Source organism: Erinaceus europaeus, chromosome 4 (genome assembly GCF_950295315.1).
Source record: "Erinaceus europaeus chromosome 4, mEriEur2.1, whole genome shotgun sequence".
Taxonomy (NCBI): domain Eukaryota; kingdom Metazoa; phylum Chordata; class Mammalia; order Eulipotyphla; family Erinaceidae; genus Erinaceus; species Erinaceus europaeus.
This window is the reverse complement of record NC_080165.1, coordinates 106,165,761-106,184,367: the sequence shown is the minus strand read 5'-3', so window position 1 is coordinate 106,184,367 and position 18,607 is coordinate 106,165,761. Positions and strand designations below refer to the sequence as shown.

Genomic DNA, 18,607 nt, shown 5'->3' with positions numbered 1-18,607 from the left:
CCCAAAAAGCCAGTCATCTGTTTTGAATATCTAAAAGACTAAGCTTCTATTTGTGTTCTGCTTTGATCTTCTAGGATAATAGGAAGACAGTGACACAGTGCAGCTACACCTCAATCAAGTGTACTCATTTAATTCATCCCAGAAATCTGACTTCCAGATCCAGCTGGAAACTTCAGCCTCGTCATCCCAAAATCAGGAAGAAGAGAGACACATCAAGGGAGACTAGTTCTTTTGCTTTGGTTGATGACGTATTTTTGTGTCCAAGAAAATATTGCTTTAACCCAAAACAGATAGTAGCTCCAAAGACAGAGAGAATCTATAGAAAACAACAAACTAGTGAGAAACTAAGGTTAAGTTTATGAAAGAGGAACTAGTGGACTCTGATGTTTAATGTTTGGATAATATGTGGATCCTCCACATACTAATGAGGGTGCAGGTAGTGAACACCGTGTCATGTTCTAGAAAGTGTACAGGATGGATGCTGACTGCTACCAATGTCACTATGGAAAACTGATACACATGAATAGTTTGAGATGATAAAGTAGCCTCTTAGGGCAGAGGAAAACTGAAAATAACATCCAAACTGTATTAAAAAGCCACCTGTTCTACATCATGGTGTCAATAATTCCTTTTTGAAAAAAAAAAAAATACGTACCAGGGAATGAACCCATGTGCAAAGTCTTTGTGCTGCCTCCATTGCCCAATTTTTATTTATTTGCTTTTTCTAGGGAGAAGGTGAGAGAAAGTATGTGTGTGTTGGGGTGTGTTGCCCCCCCCACTTTTTTCTCTTTATTTGATAAGACAGGAAGAAATTGAGAGGGGAGGGGAGATAGAGAAGGAGAAAGACAAAGAGACAGCTGCAATACTTGCTTCACCACTCAAGAAACATACCCTTGCTGGTGGGGAGTGGGTGCTTAAACCTGGGTCATTCGGCATGGTAATGTGTGTACTTAACCAGGTGCACCATCACCCAGCCCCCTGAAATTATCTTCCTACAGAAGAAGAGAGACACACACCTGTGGGGTGCTTCTTGAAGATTTCTATGGCAAACTTAACATTTCTGGCTAACTTTCCATGCCTCTTAGAACTTTAGGGATATATGTATTTATTGAAAAAACAAGAGGAAGAAGCAGAGCAGCACTGTGGCATATGTGGTTCCAGGAGGCAGAGCTACGACCTCATACATGCATGTCCTGCTCTGTCACTGTGCCATGTCCCAGTTGTGGTTTCTATACTTTTGTTTAGGTAGTGTTATTAATGAACTCCTTAATAGCTCAATTAGAGATTCAGAAAATAAGATTGATTCTTTCACTAGAGAAAAATCTAATTACTAGGCTTGCAGTTTTCTTGTGTAATTAAAGGAATATTACTATGTCAGGAGAGATAAAACACCTATAAGGTAAACGATAATATCAAGGAAACTCATAAATATTTCAGACTATGTCATTGCCATGGAGATTTGCTGAATGACTACTATGTACCAGACAAAGGGCTAAGCACACTGAATACATTATTATATATTAACACAGCATCATGTTTTAGCCTCAAAATAACCTTAGTGTAGGGATCACTGACATCTAGCACATGAGGAATGTGACAGGAGCTAAATGATTCATGAGACAATACATAGCTACTAATCTATACTTAAATTAATTCCAAGGCAAAGCATGCTACTTACTAATAAGTTACAGGACCTTAAAAATAATATAACCGGGAGTCAGGTGGTAGCACAGCGGGTTAAGCACATGAGGCGCAAAGCGCAAGGACCAGCAGAAGGATCCTGGTTCGAGCCCCCGGCTCTCAACCTGCAGGGAGATGCTTCACAAGCGGTGAAACAGGTCTGCAGGTGTCTCTCTTTCCCCTTCTCTGTCTTCCCCTCATCTCTCCATTTCTCTCTGTCCTACCCAACAACGATGACATCAATAACAACAACAACAAAACAACAAGGGCAACAAAAGGAATAAATAAATATTTAAAAAAATAATATAACCACCTTATAGGGGAGACAAAAATATTTTTCCAGTTTCATAGGTGGGACATAATATTACATTTTCACAAAGGTAGCCACTCTAATATGCATGGGTCACACAAATACATAAGTAAAACATTAGCAGTAGACATAATAAAATGACATTCTTAGACTGCATCAGAGTGGTAGGAATTACAGGTAATTCTTTTCCCTTTCTATTTTCCTAGTTTAGAGATTAAAGTCGACTGCAAATTCCTCATCTTTCCATCACCCTCCTTATGTAAAAGCTTTACTCTAAATTCAAGGCACCTTGGTCACATATAATGGGAACTCCACATAGTAACCTGCACAGTATATTAAAATTTTGACAGCTTGAGAAGAGAGTAGATAAAAAGCTAGTAGATATATGAGGGCTGATGAGTTCCCTGGCTGTTTTTAGAATGTTAAGATGGGGTTGGGCCTCCATTTTTATGGCTCTGGAAGTCTCTGGGTTTTAAGAATAAGAGTTAAAAGAACATTTCTAATGCTGGTGACAAGTTATTAGAGAAGACCTATCTAGGGATGAAATGTCTAAGTTTACCTGGATTACTCCTGTTCTGCAGCTCTGGGGAACACACCAGTAGGCCAGAGGCAGATCGTGAAGGAATTTCAACAGTTATAATACTTCTATAGGAAGAAGAAAATTTAAGAAAAAGATGTAGAATTGGATAGGTGGCCCCCTCAGCACCCCCATGGTACAGTGCTTGTCTTATCTGCGTGCAGACCAGGCACCTTACAGGAAGTACCATGACACTGAGAAAAGACCCTGTAATGTGATGCCGCTCCCTGTCTGCATGAAGAAACAAAGTCAACTCTTAGAGGGCTCAATTCTGCAAGAAAGGGGCAAATGTGGAGCATATATGCTCTCATTTCTAAGGAGTAATGGTCAACACACACACACACACACACACACACACACACACACACACACACACACAACGTGTGTGCATGCCAGGCGGTGGAACCTGAGTGAGTGCACACATAGTGCACAAGGACCCAGGTTCAAGTCCCGGTCCCCACCTGCAAGGGGAAAGCTTCATGAGTGGTGAAGCAGGGCTACAGGTGTTTCTCTCCCTCTCTATCTCCCCCATACCTCTAAATTTCTCCCTGTTCCTATCTAGTAAACACACACACACCCCTATGGCTATATGCAATTTATTCATTTGTACTTAATGTGTGCTAATAGAGGGCCACTAAAAAGCTCAATGTTTGGAATAAAGTGGGAACTATAGTACAGGACATTTCTGAAGCAAGAATCTTCACTATTACATGAATTTCGCATTTAAGTGGTTCAAATCATGCTCCAAAGTATCAAAGGACCCCTTCTCTAGACCACTGCCAAAGAACACCTAAGAAGCTGAGTCCTTAAGAACCCAAAGAAAACTATTCTTTGGAAAAATAAAATGGAAATTGTACCTACAAAGAAAAAGAGACAGAGGAAAAAAAGAAGAGAGATGGACAAAGAAAGAAGTTGAATAATTTGGCCCTAGTCACTAATTATTCTAAATTATAAAGAAAAACAATAAACTGAATCTTGAAGAACAAAGGTAGGTAGAGCATAAGTAAAAACAAGGCAAATAAGAAAAAACAAGGCAAAGTATTTAAGGCATGATTATAATTAAGAAATAAAAGCCAAGTTTTATTCCTATAATACTGTTGACAGTTTTTAAATCTTAGCTAGTATGCACCATTAATCTTATAAATGAACTCTAGTATTATATGTCCATATAACACAGGTAACAGCAGCTTGTTAAAGAGGAGGAGGAGGAGGAGGAGGAGGAGGAGGAGGAGGAGGAGGAGATGATGATGATGATGATGATGATGATGAAGAGGGAGAGGGAGAAGAAACAGCAGCAGTAGCTGTAGCCTTGAGCAAGGATTTTAGTATCCTGAGACTTTCTGCATGTGGATTTTAAAGAATGTTGTTTTAGGAATAGAAATTAACCCTAAAAATACAGCAATTTGACATTAAAAATACAAAAAGTTGTTGTAAAATGACTATACCCAGCTCCTACCAGCATTCCTCTGACTTATCAGTAAAGAGTGTTCTAAAAACTCAGAATCCCTTCCAGTGTTGGGGACTATTACTGATACATGCAAAAGCTATAGAGGCAACTCTGGCTATGTGCAGGCAGGCAGGCAACATCTACGATTTGTATAACAAACTTTGGATTTACAAAACTGTTTTCACATTTGATATACTGCCTTATGAAATGCAGGAAAGTTGTTATTATATCCACTTTAGAAATGAATAAATTGAGTGCTTCATTCCAAGAGGTTAATGAATTACTCGAAGTCTCTGAATTTCACTCAATGCCATTTCTATTATATCAAACAACAGTCCATATTTTTCTCAGATAACTCATTCAAATAGAAAAACGGACATATCTGAACTTTGAGAAATGAAAAGGCTCCATGTGCTATGAAAAAAAAAAGTCAGATGATCCCAATAGTTAGTCTGTCAGAGAAAAATAACTTTGCAGTTGAAAGGTAGTGCTAAAAAAGCAATGCCTACGTCATGTAAGCAAAGCAACATTGTCTTAAGATTATTTTGGAAAGTAAAAAACAGCAAAGAGGAAGGATGTGGCTCTTGCTTACAGAAGAACAGCCACTTATGTATCTCATCCTTGCTGTGAAGTGAGGACAGGTTCAGAATCTGGTGAAGCTAGGGAGAATGCTGCTGTTAAATGTTTCTTTGCTCTACTTATCAGGGTTTCAGGGAGATAGCATAATGATTATGCAAAAAAGTCTTTCATGCCTGAGGCTCTCAACTCCCAGGTCCAATCCCCAGCACCATAGTAAAGCAGAACTGAGCAGTGCTCTGGTAAAAATAAACATCCATCCATCCATCCATCCATCCATCCATCCATCCATCCATCCATCCATCCAGGGAAAGAAAAGACAGCAGAAAACAGAAGAAGGTGCCATCTACCATTGTAGAGAAAAAAATTTATCCCACAGAAGAGGTGGCAGCATCAAAAGCGCTCTCAATTCCAACTATTAAACACAACTTAGTGCAAGCACCTTAGCAAGATTACACATATGTCTGCTATACAACTAAGTATTCATTTGAAATAAATAATTTCTGGCAGCAAAAGAATTTTAAACTTTATTTACTCAAAGCAACACCTCCTCCAAAGCAAAAAAAGAAAAGAAAGCAGAGGGAGAAGGGAGGGAGGCGAAAGAGACTGAAAAAAAAAAAAAAGCACACTGGGTTTTAAAGACAGAAATAAGTTTCTTGAGGCCCCAGGTCACTTTTGCGTTCTCTGGCAGACTGGTGACCTGTGCCACCACGTATCATCAGAGCTCCTCAAGACTCGCTATTTCTGCTGAGACACCACCATAAGCCAGATTCAGAGGTGCTCTGGTCTCTCTCATAAAAATAAATCTTAAAACAAACACTAGGACTAGGTCACTCAGTGGAGCACACACTTCATCATGCCTGAGGAGTCAGGTTTGAGGCCACAGTCACTACATGGGAGCAAAGGGGAAGCTTTAAGAGTGGTGGGGCACCCCTGTGGGGTCTCCTCCTGTCTGTCTCTCACCTTCTATCTGGGAAAAACAAAGTTCTCTAGGAGAAGTGGCATCATGTAGATATGAAGCCTCATTGGAGCCTTGGTGGTGGGAACAAAATATCTTGGACAAGGGGATGACTCAGTATTTGCAAATCAATTAATGTAATACATCACATCAATTAAAAGAAGATAACTAGCTCATATCAACAGGTGCTGAAAAAACATGACAAGACCAAAATTCATTTAAGAAAAAAAAAAAAAACCCTAAAGGGCTGGGCAGTGGCACACCCAGTCAAGTGCACCTATTACCAAGAACAAGGACCCAGGTTCAAGCCCAGGCTCCCTACCTACAGGAGGTCCACTTCATTAAAAATTTTTTTATTAGTGATTTAATATTCATTTACAAAATTACATGTCAGCAGGGGTATAAGTCTACTCCATTCCCACCACCAGGGTTCTGAATCTTCAGTCACCCCACCGCAAGCCACCACACGGGCCAGCCATCATCTCTACAACTATCTGTCTATACTTACACATAATTGCCCCATTTTTCTTCCTGATTCAATCCTCTCTTCCCCTCCAAGCAGCTCATGACAACATTACTACCTCCATATGTCCCTCTCCTTTTCTCCTCTCTCTGGGTGATGATGGAGCTGAAGTTCAAAGTCCTCTTATCTTCTTCCTCATATCACTTTTTCCCCACTGGAAGTATGGACCAAGGTTGTTTTTTGGGGTGCAGAAGGTAGGAGTTCTGGCTTCTGTAATTGTTTCTCTGCTGGACATGGGTGTCCAGCAGGACGATCCATACAGGGGTCCACTTCACAAGTGGTAAAACAGGTCTTCAGGTGTCTATCTTTCTCTCTTTTCTATCTCCCTATCCTCTCTCAATTTCTTTCTTATCTAATAGAAAAACAGGAAAAAAGAAATAAAACCTTTCATAAATTGGGAATAAATGGAAAATACTTCAACATAATAAAGTCATATTACTATAAACTGGAAAAACTGCAAGCTTCTTCCCTAATATCTGGAACAAGACAAAGATGTCCATTCTCACCACTACTATTCAATATATAGTCTGGAAGTCCTAGTCAGATCACTCAGGCAAGAAAAATATAAAATAAATTCAAATTGGAAGAGAGAAAAACTAAACTACTGGGCTATTGTATTGTGACATAATAATATACATAAAAATCATAAAGCTACCACCAAAAATACGAGAAAAGAGTAAGCTCAATTATACATATCTATACATAAGCAATGATTTGGAGAAAAAGGAAATTAAAGTAAAGGAAGCAGTCCCATTTACTATTGTACCAAAAAATAGAATATTTTATGAAAGAGCTTTATGATGAAAATCTTAAGACACAAAGAAATATCATGTGTTATGAATTGTGCTGCTATGAACATAGGAGTACATACCTCTTTTTGGTTGGGTGTTATGGAGTCCTTGGGGTATAACCCCAGGAGAGGAATTACTGGATCATATGGAAGGTCCATGTCTAGCCTTCTGAGAGTTTTCCAGACTGCTCTCCACAGAGGCTGGACCAATTTACATTCCCACCAGCAATGTAAAAGGGTTCATCTGTCCCCACATCCTCTCCAGCATTTGTTGCTGCTGTCCTTTTTGATGTATGCCATTCTTACAGGAGTGAGGTGGTATCTTAGTGTTGTCTTAATTTGCATTTCTCTGACAATCAGTGACCTAGAGCAGTATTTCATATGTTTGTTAGCCTTTTGGATCTCCTCTGTGAATGTTTTGTTCATATCCTCTGCCCATTTTTGGATGGGGTCATTTGCTTTTTTGGTGCTAAGTTTGCTGAGCTCTTTATATATTTTGGTGATTAGTTTCTTGTCTGATGCATGGCATCAGGAACCTCACATCTCCACTACAGAGCCCCTACTTCCCCCAGTCCTGAAACCCTTGGATAGGGCCCACTTTCCCATATGCGTCTCCCAATCTATACCAAATAATATTGCATCCGCCGATCACAACCTAACCAACGCAACGATTGCCACCTCAACATGCTTCACCTCAGACTGTGTCCAGAGACTTCACGAGTGGAATGAAAACCCTTCAGCTTCATTACTCGGGTGAGACCTTTCCTTTTATAGTACACTCTAATGTCATCTTAGGTGGTTCACTTTCTAACAAAGCCCCATAACCTAGATATACACCAGTTTCTGTGAGAGAGAGCTTATGTTCACACATATCCATAAACTACTGCAAAATATATACCTGAAAGCAGAAGTACACTAGAGTTTGCAGTGAGTACCCCCCTAACACTTCCTCTCCACTATTCCAAGCTTTGGGTCCATGATTGCTCAACAATTTGTTTGGCTTCGTATGTTAACTCTCTTTTCAATCACCAGGTTCCAGATGCCACCAGGATGCTGGCCAGGCTTCCCTGGATTGAAGACCCCACCAATGTGTCCTGGAGCCCAGCTTCTCCAGAGACACACCCTACTAGGGAAAGAGAGAGGCAGACTGGGAGTATGGACCGACCAGTCAACGCCCATGTTCAGCGGGGAAGCAATTACAGAAGCCAGACCTTCTACCTTCTGCAACCCTCAATGACCCTGGGTCCATGCTCCCAGAGGGCTAGAGAATGGGAAGGCTATCATGGGAGGGGGTGGGTTATGGAGATTGGGTGGTGGGAATTGTGTGGAGTTGTACCCCTCCTACCTTATGGTTTTGTTAATTAATCCTTTCTTAAAAAAAAAATTGGAAAAAAAATATCATGTGTTTATGTATTGGGAGAGTGAATACTGTTAAAAATTATCATTTCACTGAAAAAGCAATTTTTTTCTTTATTGGAGGATTAATGTTTTACAGTCAACAGTAAATACAATAGTTTGTACATGCATAACATTTTTCAGTTTTCCACAAAACAATACAACCCCCATTAGGTCCTCTGTCATCTTTTTCTAGGACCTGTACTCCCCCCAAACCCCACACACACACTCCAGAGTCTTTTACTTTGGTGCAATACACCAACTCCAGTTTGAAAAAGCAATTTATAAATCAAGTGCAATCCCTATCAAAATCTCAATGACAATCTTCAAGGAAACAGAACAAACAATTCTAAAATGTGTGTGGAACCACCTGGTTGGTGCAGTGAACTGCGTGCATGCATGTGTACGCACACATACAACTATACTCTAAACCTTTTAATACTGTAAACCAATGTTAAACCAAAAAAAGTTGAGGAGATAGAACCATAAATAAAATCATTAAAAGCACAAGGGAGTCGGGTGGTAGCGCAGCAGTTTAAGCGCAGGTGGCACAAAGCGCAAGGACCAGAGTAAGGATCCCGGTTCGAGCCCCTGGCTCCCCACCTGCAGAGGAGTCGCTTCACAGGTGGTGAAGCATGTCTGCATGTGTCTGTCTATCTTTCTCTCCTCTTCTCTGTCTTCCCCTCCTCTCTCCATTTCTCTCTGTCCTATCCAACAACAACGAGAGCAATGACAACAATAATAATAACTACAACAATAAAACAAGGGCAACAAAAGGGAATAAATAAATAAATAAATATTTTTAAAAAGCACAAGTAAATGAAGATTTAAAAATAAATTACTGGGATGGAGAGAGGGGGAAAAGCAAGAAAGGCTGCATGACAATGCATAGAAGAAGCCCGTTAAAGACATCCTGAGAACAGTGTGCAGGAGATGCTGTCAGTGATGGGGCAAGGGAGGTGGCTCTGAAGCAGAGCCCCAGCCCTGTACAGAGTCAGACTCTTCACAAGCTCTGGTCTCTTTCTCACCAACAAACAAAGCCTGGAATTTAGCTGGTGTAAAAATTGATTGAATTCAAAAGTGAAACTTAAGAAATGCTCACCTAATTCTCATATTCAAAGGAATTAAGAAAGCCAGGAGGGAGAGAAAAAGTAGGAAGTGAGAACATATGGGCAGGGATCAGAAAGGGAAGGGGAAGGGCACTGTGTTATGAACTACTAGTGCGGAGACATTAGCATTGAACTCAGATCAAGTAGCCATGATATGGAAAGGCACTTTATGAAAGACTTATTATTAACAGACAATTGTAAGAGGTAAAATTAATTCAGAAAGCTAGATACATAGAGTTTTGCAACTAGGCAGTCTGGTTCTGAAGTCCCCATTCTGACTAGACCCTAAAACATGAGTACTAAATGAGGAGACAATCTACTCAGTGATACAAAGTACAAGAGAAAGTGATCACTGTCTTGATTTTCCCTAAAGCTTATTATGTAGCAGCTCTCATGAGCTCCTCAGTGTTTGAAGTTTCTCTACTGAATCATGAGTTCTCTATTTAGAGACATGTGGGGGAGGACATACTCATGGAATGAACGGAAGGACACGCCACCCTGCTTTAGCGATGTTGGCTGTCCTAGCAGTGCCTACTTGTTATACTCATTCAAAAGACCCTCTTCCAAGTTAGTTCTATCTAAAATAATTTTCCATTCCCCTACCATTGACCTACATTTTACCGAACCTCCAAGATCTAATTATTTTTTTTTATAAAATGGAAATATTGACAAGACTATATGATATGATAAGAGGGGTAAAATTCCACACAATTCCCAATCTCATCACCTCCCTTGATAGCTTTTCTATTCTTTATCCCTCTGGGAGTATGGACCCAGTATCATTATAGGTGCAGGAGGTGGAAGATCTGGCTTCTGTAATTGCTTCCCCACTGAAAATGGGCATTGGAGGTCAATCCATATTCCCAGCCTATCTCTCTCTTTCCCTAGTGGGGCAGGGCTCTGGGGAGGCGGGGCTCCAAGACACATTGGTGGGGTCACAGATTGGCATTCTTATCCCTCCCTATTCCCTACTGTTCCAAATTTCTCTCTTGATTCCTGGGGAGCTGGAGTTATAAAAAATATCAAGGAAGTTACAGAAACTCGTTTCTTTAGTAAGGGGAATTCCTTATTGGTAGAGACAGTTTTGTTGTTCTCTTGCATAGAAATACAAATCACTTCAATGTGTTCTACTGAATGTCTATTATGCCTAAGGAACTAGCCTTCTTCTCTTTTTATCATTATATAGTATAAAAGAGCACAGAGGTCCAGTTTAAATGTCTGCCACTTCTCTGAACTGTTTCTTCTTTCATAAATATGTTCTTAAATTGGCTGTGAAAATTAAGCATGAGTTAAGTATGTCTGGCTCATAATAAATAAGTTACAAATATTCTTTTTGCAACCCATTTCATGTAGCTAGGATCTTCCAGCTTGTATACTGGTTATTCCAAATTTTTGTGAAAAGATATATCTTACTAAAAATCTCTGATCCTCCTCTGAAAAATACAAGGCCAAATTCTTCCTTGTCGTTATGTCAGAAACCAGTCCTGGTACTGGTCTGAATGATTTAAAAGATTTGTTCCAATAAAGACTTTGGATAATACTGATAAAACATTCCAGTTCACTATCCCTTTCAATTCTGCAAAATGATGTAATACATCTTTTGTACAAACATACTCTACAGTGGTTTCAGAGACTTCCATTATAGTACTAATGCAGTAGAAATATTTTAGGATGTTTCAAACTGATTAGGAAATTATATGGACAACCCAACTAAGATTGACAAAAAGAAAAAATGAAATGCAGAGGGAGAAATGAGGGAAGGATGGAGGGAGAAGAGAAGATGCTTGTTTTAAAAGATTTAACATTTATATCATGTTTAATTAAAAAAGAAAAGTTTCATAAAATTCTAGTCCAAATCCTGTTTTGGGATATTACAGTGCTGATTTTAATAGGCATGTGAATCATTTCCAGATTTTACTCAGTGAATGGTCTTATATCAAGACCAACTGCTAAATCTCTTGGCTGGTCTAATCTTTACTTGAGGGTTCTGGCACCGGTTTATACAAATTGCATGCACAGGGTAAAGTCCAGAAAGAGTGTAAGGCTCTTCTTGATGGCTAAAGGGTTCTGGAGAAAGCTTTTTTTTTTTCTTTCTATTTTATTTGTAAAATGGAAATAGTGACAAGACTATAGGATCAGAGGGATACATTTCTACACAATGCCCACTCCCAGAGCTCCATATCCAATCCCCTCCCTTGATATCTTCCCCATTCTTTGTCCCTCTGGTAACATGGAATCAGGATCATTAGTAGTCACTTAGTAAATAGAAAAGACTCCTAAATTATACTCTACTTCTGAAATGAGTCAAATTCTATAACTTCAATATAATTTGGTTTTAAAGTCTCAATATCTCTCTATAGGTCTTTTTCTTTCAGATACTTGCTCTGTTTTCTTTTTCTAAAGTTTTCTTTCTTACACTAGTAATCTTGATATTAATGTTAATTCTCTGCTTTTGGTATAACTATAAACTTTCCTGTTCTCTATATTCCATTAATTCAGAAGCTATTCATTTGATACACATTTCCCAAGGGCCTACTGTATACTATGACTTGTTCTAGATGGTGGGAATGCAAATGTGAACACAGGAAAGCCCCCATGTGGCCTGCATTACACTGTAAGGGGAAAAGACAAAGGCAAGAAACTTATTAAAGGGATAAAGAGTGGTAAAGATACAATTCTAAGATTAAATTTTTTTAAACTAAAGGTAACATTTACTTCATTGTGTGTGTGTTTTGAGGGTTTCTTCATGACAAATTCTTCCACAGAAAGTTTTAATGGCTAAAAAAAATTTTTTAGAAGGAATTTGTTTATAAAATACAAGATCAGTTCCCCACAAAGAATCTCATAATATACAGAGACTAACTTTTTGGTGACGAAAAGTGAGATGACTAGGTTTTGGTATCTTCCTCTCCATCAGCTTTTAGTGTCACTTTCCAGATCACAGAAATACAACTTCCTAAATTTTTTTTTGCACCTTTGCTTATAAAATGAAGGCAATGGACAGATGATATTTTCAATAACAGTAACTAACATCCACTGAAAGCTCACTACTTTCCACAGATAAATCCAAATTCATTGTGATAAAAGCAGTAATACAAGTACTGTTTATTCAAAAATTTTATATATGACAATTTACTAATCTCTCCAACAACCCTATGACATGTAAAACATTAATTCCTCAATAAAGAAAAAAAAGAACAGGAAACCTATCAGGAGAGGGGGTGGAATATGGAGTTCTGGTGGTGGGAAGTTTGTGGAGTAGTACCCCTCTTATCCTATGGTTCTTGTCAGTGTTTCCTTTTTATAAATAAAAGTTAAAAAATAAGTAAATAGGGGAGTCGGGCAGTAGCGCAGCGAGTTAAGCGGATGTGGCACAAAGCACAAGGACCGGCGTAAGGATCCTGGTTCGAGCCCCCAGCTCCCCACCTGCAGGGGAGTTGCTTCACAAGCAGTGAAGCAGGTCTGCAGGTATCTATTTTTCTCTCCCCCTCTCTGTCTTCCCCTCCTCTTTCCATTTCTCTCTGTCCTATCCAACTACAATGACATCAATACAACAATAACTACAACAATAAAACAACAAGGACAACAAAAGGGAAAATAAATATTTTTTAAAAAGTAAATAAAGATTAAACAAAAAAATAAATCCAAGAAACTGGGGTTCATCGATTAAGTTATTTTCCTAAGGCTACAAAGTAAGTGGAGGAGTCTGGATTCAAGGCTATGCAGACTGGTTTCCGAATTCACTCCTTTCCGAATTCATCTGTTCTCACAACTTCTATTTTAAAGGCAAGGAAACTGTAGCACAAAGAGACTGACTACCTTGCCAGTTCATAAGTAGTGGTGCTAAGATATGAAGAAATGCATTCTGTTCCAAAAGCCTAGGCTTTTAATTTATCAGTATATCTAGCACTACTTTTTCTTTTTTCATTTTTAAAGAAAGAGGGAAAGTGAGACAGAGAGAAGAGACACACTTCTTACCACTCACCATTCATGGAGATTCCTCTGGTATTATCCATGTTATGCCTATGTGGTGCTGGAGGTTGAAATCAAGACCTAGGTGACAGTAAGTCATGTCCTCTACCAGGTGAGCTATCTCCCAGCCCACCAACTACTTTTATGAAATGACTTTAACCTCTCTCAGTCCTATACTTCTGTGATTCTTCTTCTCATCTAAGTATGGATTATTCATAGCTAGTAAAACTTATACTCTGCCAGTATATACGGTGCTTCATAATTTTTTTTTTAGAAAAAAATAATGCTAAGTGTAATAAAGTAAGTCGTCAATTTCAAAAGTTTGTGATGTTTAGAAAAATCTGTTCTCTGTAGAATTCAACTAGGAAACAAGATGAGATTGGATAGTAGAAGGTCTGAGACTAGCTTCAAGTTTTAGGGTTACTCCCATATTGAGTTGTTGGAAAGTCATGATGTACTTTTTTTTTTTAATTTTTTTTTACCTTTTTAAAAAAATATTTATTTATTTATTTCCTTTTTGTTGCCCTTGTTGTTTCCATTGTTGTTGTAACTATTATTGTTGCTGATGTCATTGTTGTTGGATAGGACAGAGAGAAATGGAGAGAGGAGGGGAAGACAGAGAGGGGGGAGAGAAAGACAGACACCTGCAGACCTGCTTCACCACTTGTGAAACGACTTCCCTGCAGGTGGGGATCCGGGGGTTCGAACCGGGATCCTTGAGCCGGTCCCTGCGCTTTGCGCCACGTGCGCTTAACCTGCTGCGTTACCACCCGACTCCCACCTTTTTTTTTTTTTTATTTGTTGGGTAGAGACAGTCAGAAATTCAGAGGGTCCATACTGACCAGTCAACGCCCGTGTTCAGCGGGGAAGCAATTACAGAAGCCAGACCTTCCACCTTCTGCAACCCACAATGACCCTGGGTCCATGCTCCCAGAGGGATGGAGAATGGGAAAGCTATCAGGGGAGGGGGTGGGATATGGAGATTGGGTGGTGGGAATTGTGTGGAGTTGTACCCCTCCTACCCTATGGTTTTGTTAATTTATCCTTTCTTAAATAAAAAAAAAAAAGAAAGAAAGAAATTCAGAGGGAAGGGGATGATAGAGAGAGACAGAGAGACACCTGCAACACTGCTTCACCACTTGTGAAGCTATCCCCCTACAGGTGGGGGCCAGGGGTTCGAACCTGGGTCTTTGTGCACTGTAACATGTGTGCCAACCAGGTGCGCCACCACCTGGCCCCATGATGTGCTTTTCTATGCAACAATATGTCATGACTTTTCCGACAACCCAGTATCTCCTTAAGTAAAATATTTATAATGATACTTATGGTTCAGGAAATTTGACGTACAATATCATAATTCAGAAACTTGGACTTCTGGGGGTTGGGTGGTAGTGCAGTGGGTTAAGCGCACGTGACTTACAGATCCTGGTTCAAGCCTCCCTCCAGCTCCCTACCTGCGGGGGGGGGGAGGTTGCTTCACAAGCAGTGAAGCAGGTCTGCAGGTGTCCATTTCTCTCTCCCCCCTTTGTCTCCACTCTTCTCTCGAAAAAAATAAATAAGAAAATTATACAGTACCTAAACTTGGATAAGCCTTAAAGAAAGAAAGAAAGAAAGAAAGAAAGAAAGAAAGAAAGAAAGAAAGAAAGAAAAGTAAGTAGGACTTCCAAGTATTTGGAATCAAAATTCCAATTCTGGCCAGCTAATTGTAATTGTACTGTGTTAAACCAGTGACAATTAGTATCTATACAATTAATGTATTATAGGAGAAGAGAGAGGAAAATTATGACTTCAAGAACAAGTCTGTGTAATGTTTTGTTCATTTTTCAGTCTCCTTGTGAAGTTACCTACAGGTTCATGGTCTATGACACTTGCATATTTTTTCTGATTTGCTACAAAAAAAGCTTGTAGCCCAAATGCAATCCTGCTCACATATGCAGTGGAGCTGCCTCCAGCTAAGGCATGCCAGGAAGCTTTACGTTCTGCCAAAACAGACAAAGCGGGTTCATTTAGCAGAAGACGACTGGTGAATTACCTGTAACAAGATTATGCCCCCACAGGTTTATGATGACAAATAACTACCTCTGGAGGTTAAAGAGAATAAGCACAACAGTTTTCTCAGCTTTATTTTATCTAACATGCATCTTTTCTGGTTGGAATGGTGTACTTCACCTTTCAGACTCAGGACAAAGGCATTTGAAGAGTCCCATATTCACAGTGTATGCCTCTTTTCACAACTTACCTCATCATCCTTCTTGGCAGTGTTTGCAAGTGAGAGGTCTACACATGTCCTCATCATTTTTAAGAACTTTAAAATCAAAACACAGACTTTTCTGGGAGAATTGGCTCCCAAATAGTGAGATCACTAATAAGTATAGGCAGTGAATACAGGGAGTGCAAGGCCACCAATATGTGTGAACTTATTAATCATAATTATTATTTCTTCTATGAAAAGGATTTCCTTAGTTAAACCTCCAGGGCATCAGATCAAAGGGAGATTCTGCCACAGCTGGACTGTGTTTTTCAGCCAACTGGCTTGGAAAGGAGAATCTAGACAGTGTCCTGGCAACTGCTTAGCACAGCAGCAATCCATTAAAGAAAGGAAAATGAATTCTTTAGAATGACTTTTTTAAAAGCCTTCTTTTACTTTCTTTGCATCTCATTTTTAAGGACGGTTTGAGGGTAATATCAAAACACTAAAGGGTTGAGAATTCAGAGCATTATTCTACAGGTCAAAACAGGAGGAGGGTTTAACTCACAGTACAGGCTCCCTCCTTTTTTTTTTTAAAGATGTGATTAGTTATCATAAAAACACATCTCAAATCTACTGACAGAGTATTTGATAAATCTCTGTTCCCAGTTTGATTAATAAGTCACTATAAACTTTACCAGGACACTACAAAATCATGACAGGATAATTTATTAATTTATTAACAATGGGTGAAAGGTCATCTTTTAGCTGTATGCCCTGGAAGTTCTCCCAAAACATATAAAAAGAAATTATGAAAGTGATCATTAACACACAAGAAAAGGTACAAAAACCAAACCCCACTGTCAGAAGCATAGCATTACACACAAGAATCATGTGAAAATGAGAAAACAGCACACCAAAGAATTTTATAAATCACAAAGAAAACAAAACGTGAGAATGACTGTGTGAAAAAAATAAATGGAAGCAAACAAAAATTTTATAGTTAAAGAAAGCTGTTTCTCACCGTTTTGAACAAAATGGCTGAACTAAGAGCATCTGATTGGCTATGCCCATATACCCTCCTCCTCATCCTACGGGAAGAGATGACAAAGGCAACAGTGCCCCAGAGCAGCATGGGAATGAAAAAGAGTTGGTTAGTATTTAAACCGAAGACATAAGCATAATGTAGTAGAAAAAAATGGCCCCTAATTTCATGATTCTTTTGATATTAGATTCTATGCTCCATAAGCTCCCCAAACTAGTAATTACACTCATCCTCTTTCTACCTTTCCGAGATGAAGATGATTAAATGTTAGGCTTTTATTTGTTTACTTTTTCTTAATTTTATGTATTTCTGCTTATACCCCCCTACTTCCAGGCATTCAGTTTTTTATATCTATTATCAAAACCTGTTTCAAAGAGTGAATCTAACACTCATTTTACATACACTGGCATGAATTTAATCCCAGGTATCAGGAAGTAGGAGGAGGAAGTAAAATGATCTCTTGGCAAGAAAGACTGCTGACACCAGGCAGACAGATCTCCATTAAAGACTTGAGACTGCTTCCCATCAAAAATGAAAGTCTTAAAAAAAAAAATGAAAGTCTTGCCTCAACTGACTTGGTAAATGCTTTCATACAACAGCTATATATTCTGGAATTCAAAAAAAAAATCTGGGTATCACTTCTGTTTTATCTGTCTTTTGCTTTCTCCTAAGACAATGCTGCAGCTCTTCAGTAAAGAGGTTTAGCAGGGGAGTTCCCCTGGACTCTATAGTCATATGGATGTAATTATATAACTATTATTTTTTCCCCCTTCAGCTATATGTTTTAAGGCTGAGTGTGATGGAGATGTTGAAATCTGATTTTTGGCAATGGGATATGAGGTAATCTGTTCGCCGCTACTTTCCCAATCCATCATTTTCAAAATCTTGGGAAACTTCCATTCTGGAAAAACAAAAACAAAACAAAACAAAAAAACAGAACAGAACACTGTAGTTAAATACAGCTCCTCCCAGGCTCATCAATGCCTCTTCTGCATTGATAAGAAGTTGAAGGGAACAATTTTCCACGAAAATGACATATACTGGAGGGATCTAATAAGAAAATGGAGTGAATAAAGAGTTGAGTCAATCTTCATGCTTCATAGGTCATACACTGTGCTTTAAAATATTTGTGATTAAGTAATAGTTTGCCTCTACCCTGAGCTGTGTCTCACTGAACTCACAAAGAATCTAGTTATTTTTTTTTCCTTTTATTAAGGCTCTGCTTCCTTAATAAAAGCAGAGCAGCTACAAATTGGTTATTTGTTAATCTCAACTCAAATATTTGAGTATCTTCTCTTGAAATATTCAAAATCATCCACCACTTTCCTATAGAGAAATTAAATTTGTGTTTAAAAGGGACTATAATTTTCAGAAACTGATCTTTTCTTGAAACTATGCTTTGAACCTGTAGTACACGAGTATAAGACACACCAAAATAAAAGCAAACTTTTTTTTTAAAAAAACACTCCAGAGTAGCCTTACCTGGTCTGGGGAGGGTTTGTGATTGGTTTGACTGGAATGAGAGGATCTGAAGTGGTCATCCTCATAGTTGTCAGCCATTAGCTTCATTCGATTTTGTGTCTAAGAGGAAATGATTTATAAGTTACATTTGGATAACATCTCTATGATACACTGTAAAGTAACATGTGCCCTAACACTCTAATTTCATCTCAGGTAGTTCACTTTCTAACAAAGCCCCATAACCTAGATATACACCAGTTTCTGTGAGAGAGAGCTTATGTGTACACGTATCCATAAACTACTGCAAAATATATACCTGAAAGCAGAAGTACACTAGAGTTTGCAGTGAGTACCTCCCTAACACTTCCTCTCCACTATTCCAAGCTTGGGATCCATGATTGCTCAACAATTTGTTTGGCTTCGTATGTTAACTCTCTTTTCAATCACCAGGTTCCAGATGCCACCAGGATGCTGGCCAGGCTTCCCTGGATTGAAGACCCCACCAATGCGTCCTGGAGCTCAGCTTCCCCAGAGGCACACCCTACTAGGGAAAGAGAGAGGCAGACTGGGAGTATG

The 18,607-nt window shown here is 39.0% G+C and overlaps 1 protein-coding gene across 9 annotated transcripts in view; it reads right to left on the bottom strand.

Annotated features, from left to right (window-relative positions):
* ERC1 (ELKS/RAB6-interacting/CAST family member 1) overlaps positions 1-18,607 on the bottom strand; it is a 450,240-nt gene that overhangs the window by 67,405 nt on the left and 364,228 nt on the right. For 5 of the 9 annotated variants that reach the window (XM_060190339.1, XM_060190341.1, XM_060190340.1 and 2 more), the window contains one exon: positions 18,053-18,151. In XM_060190339.1, coding sequence (XP_060046322.1) covers positions 18,053-18,151 — 99 coding nt within the window. Of the gene's footprint in view, positions 1-16,549; positions 16,617-18,052; positions 18,152-18,607 lie in introns of all 9 variants that reach the window. The other 4 variants (XM_060190343.1, XM_060190345.1, XM_060190348.1 and 1 more) reach the window with 1 other exon arrangement.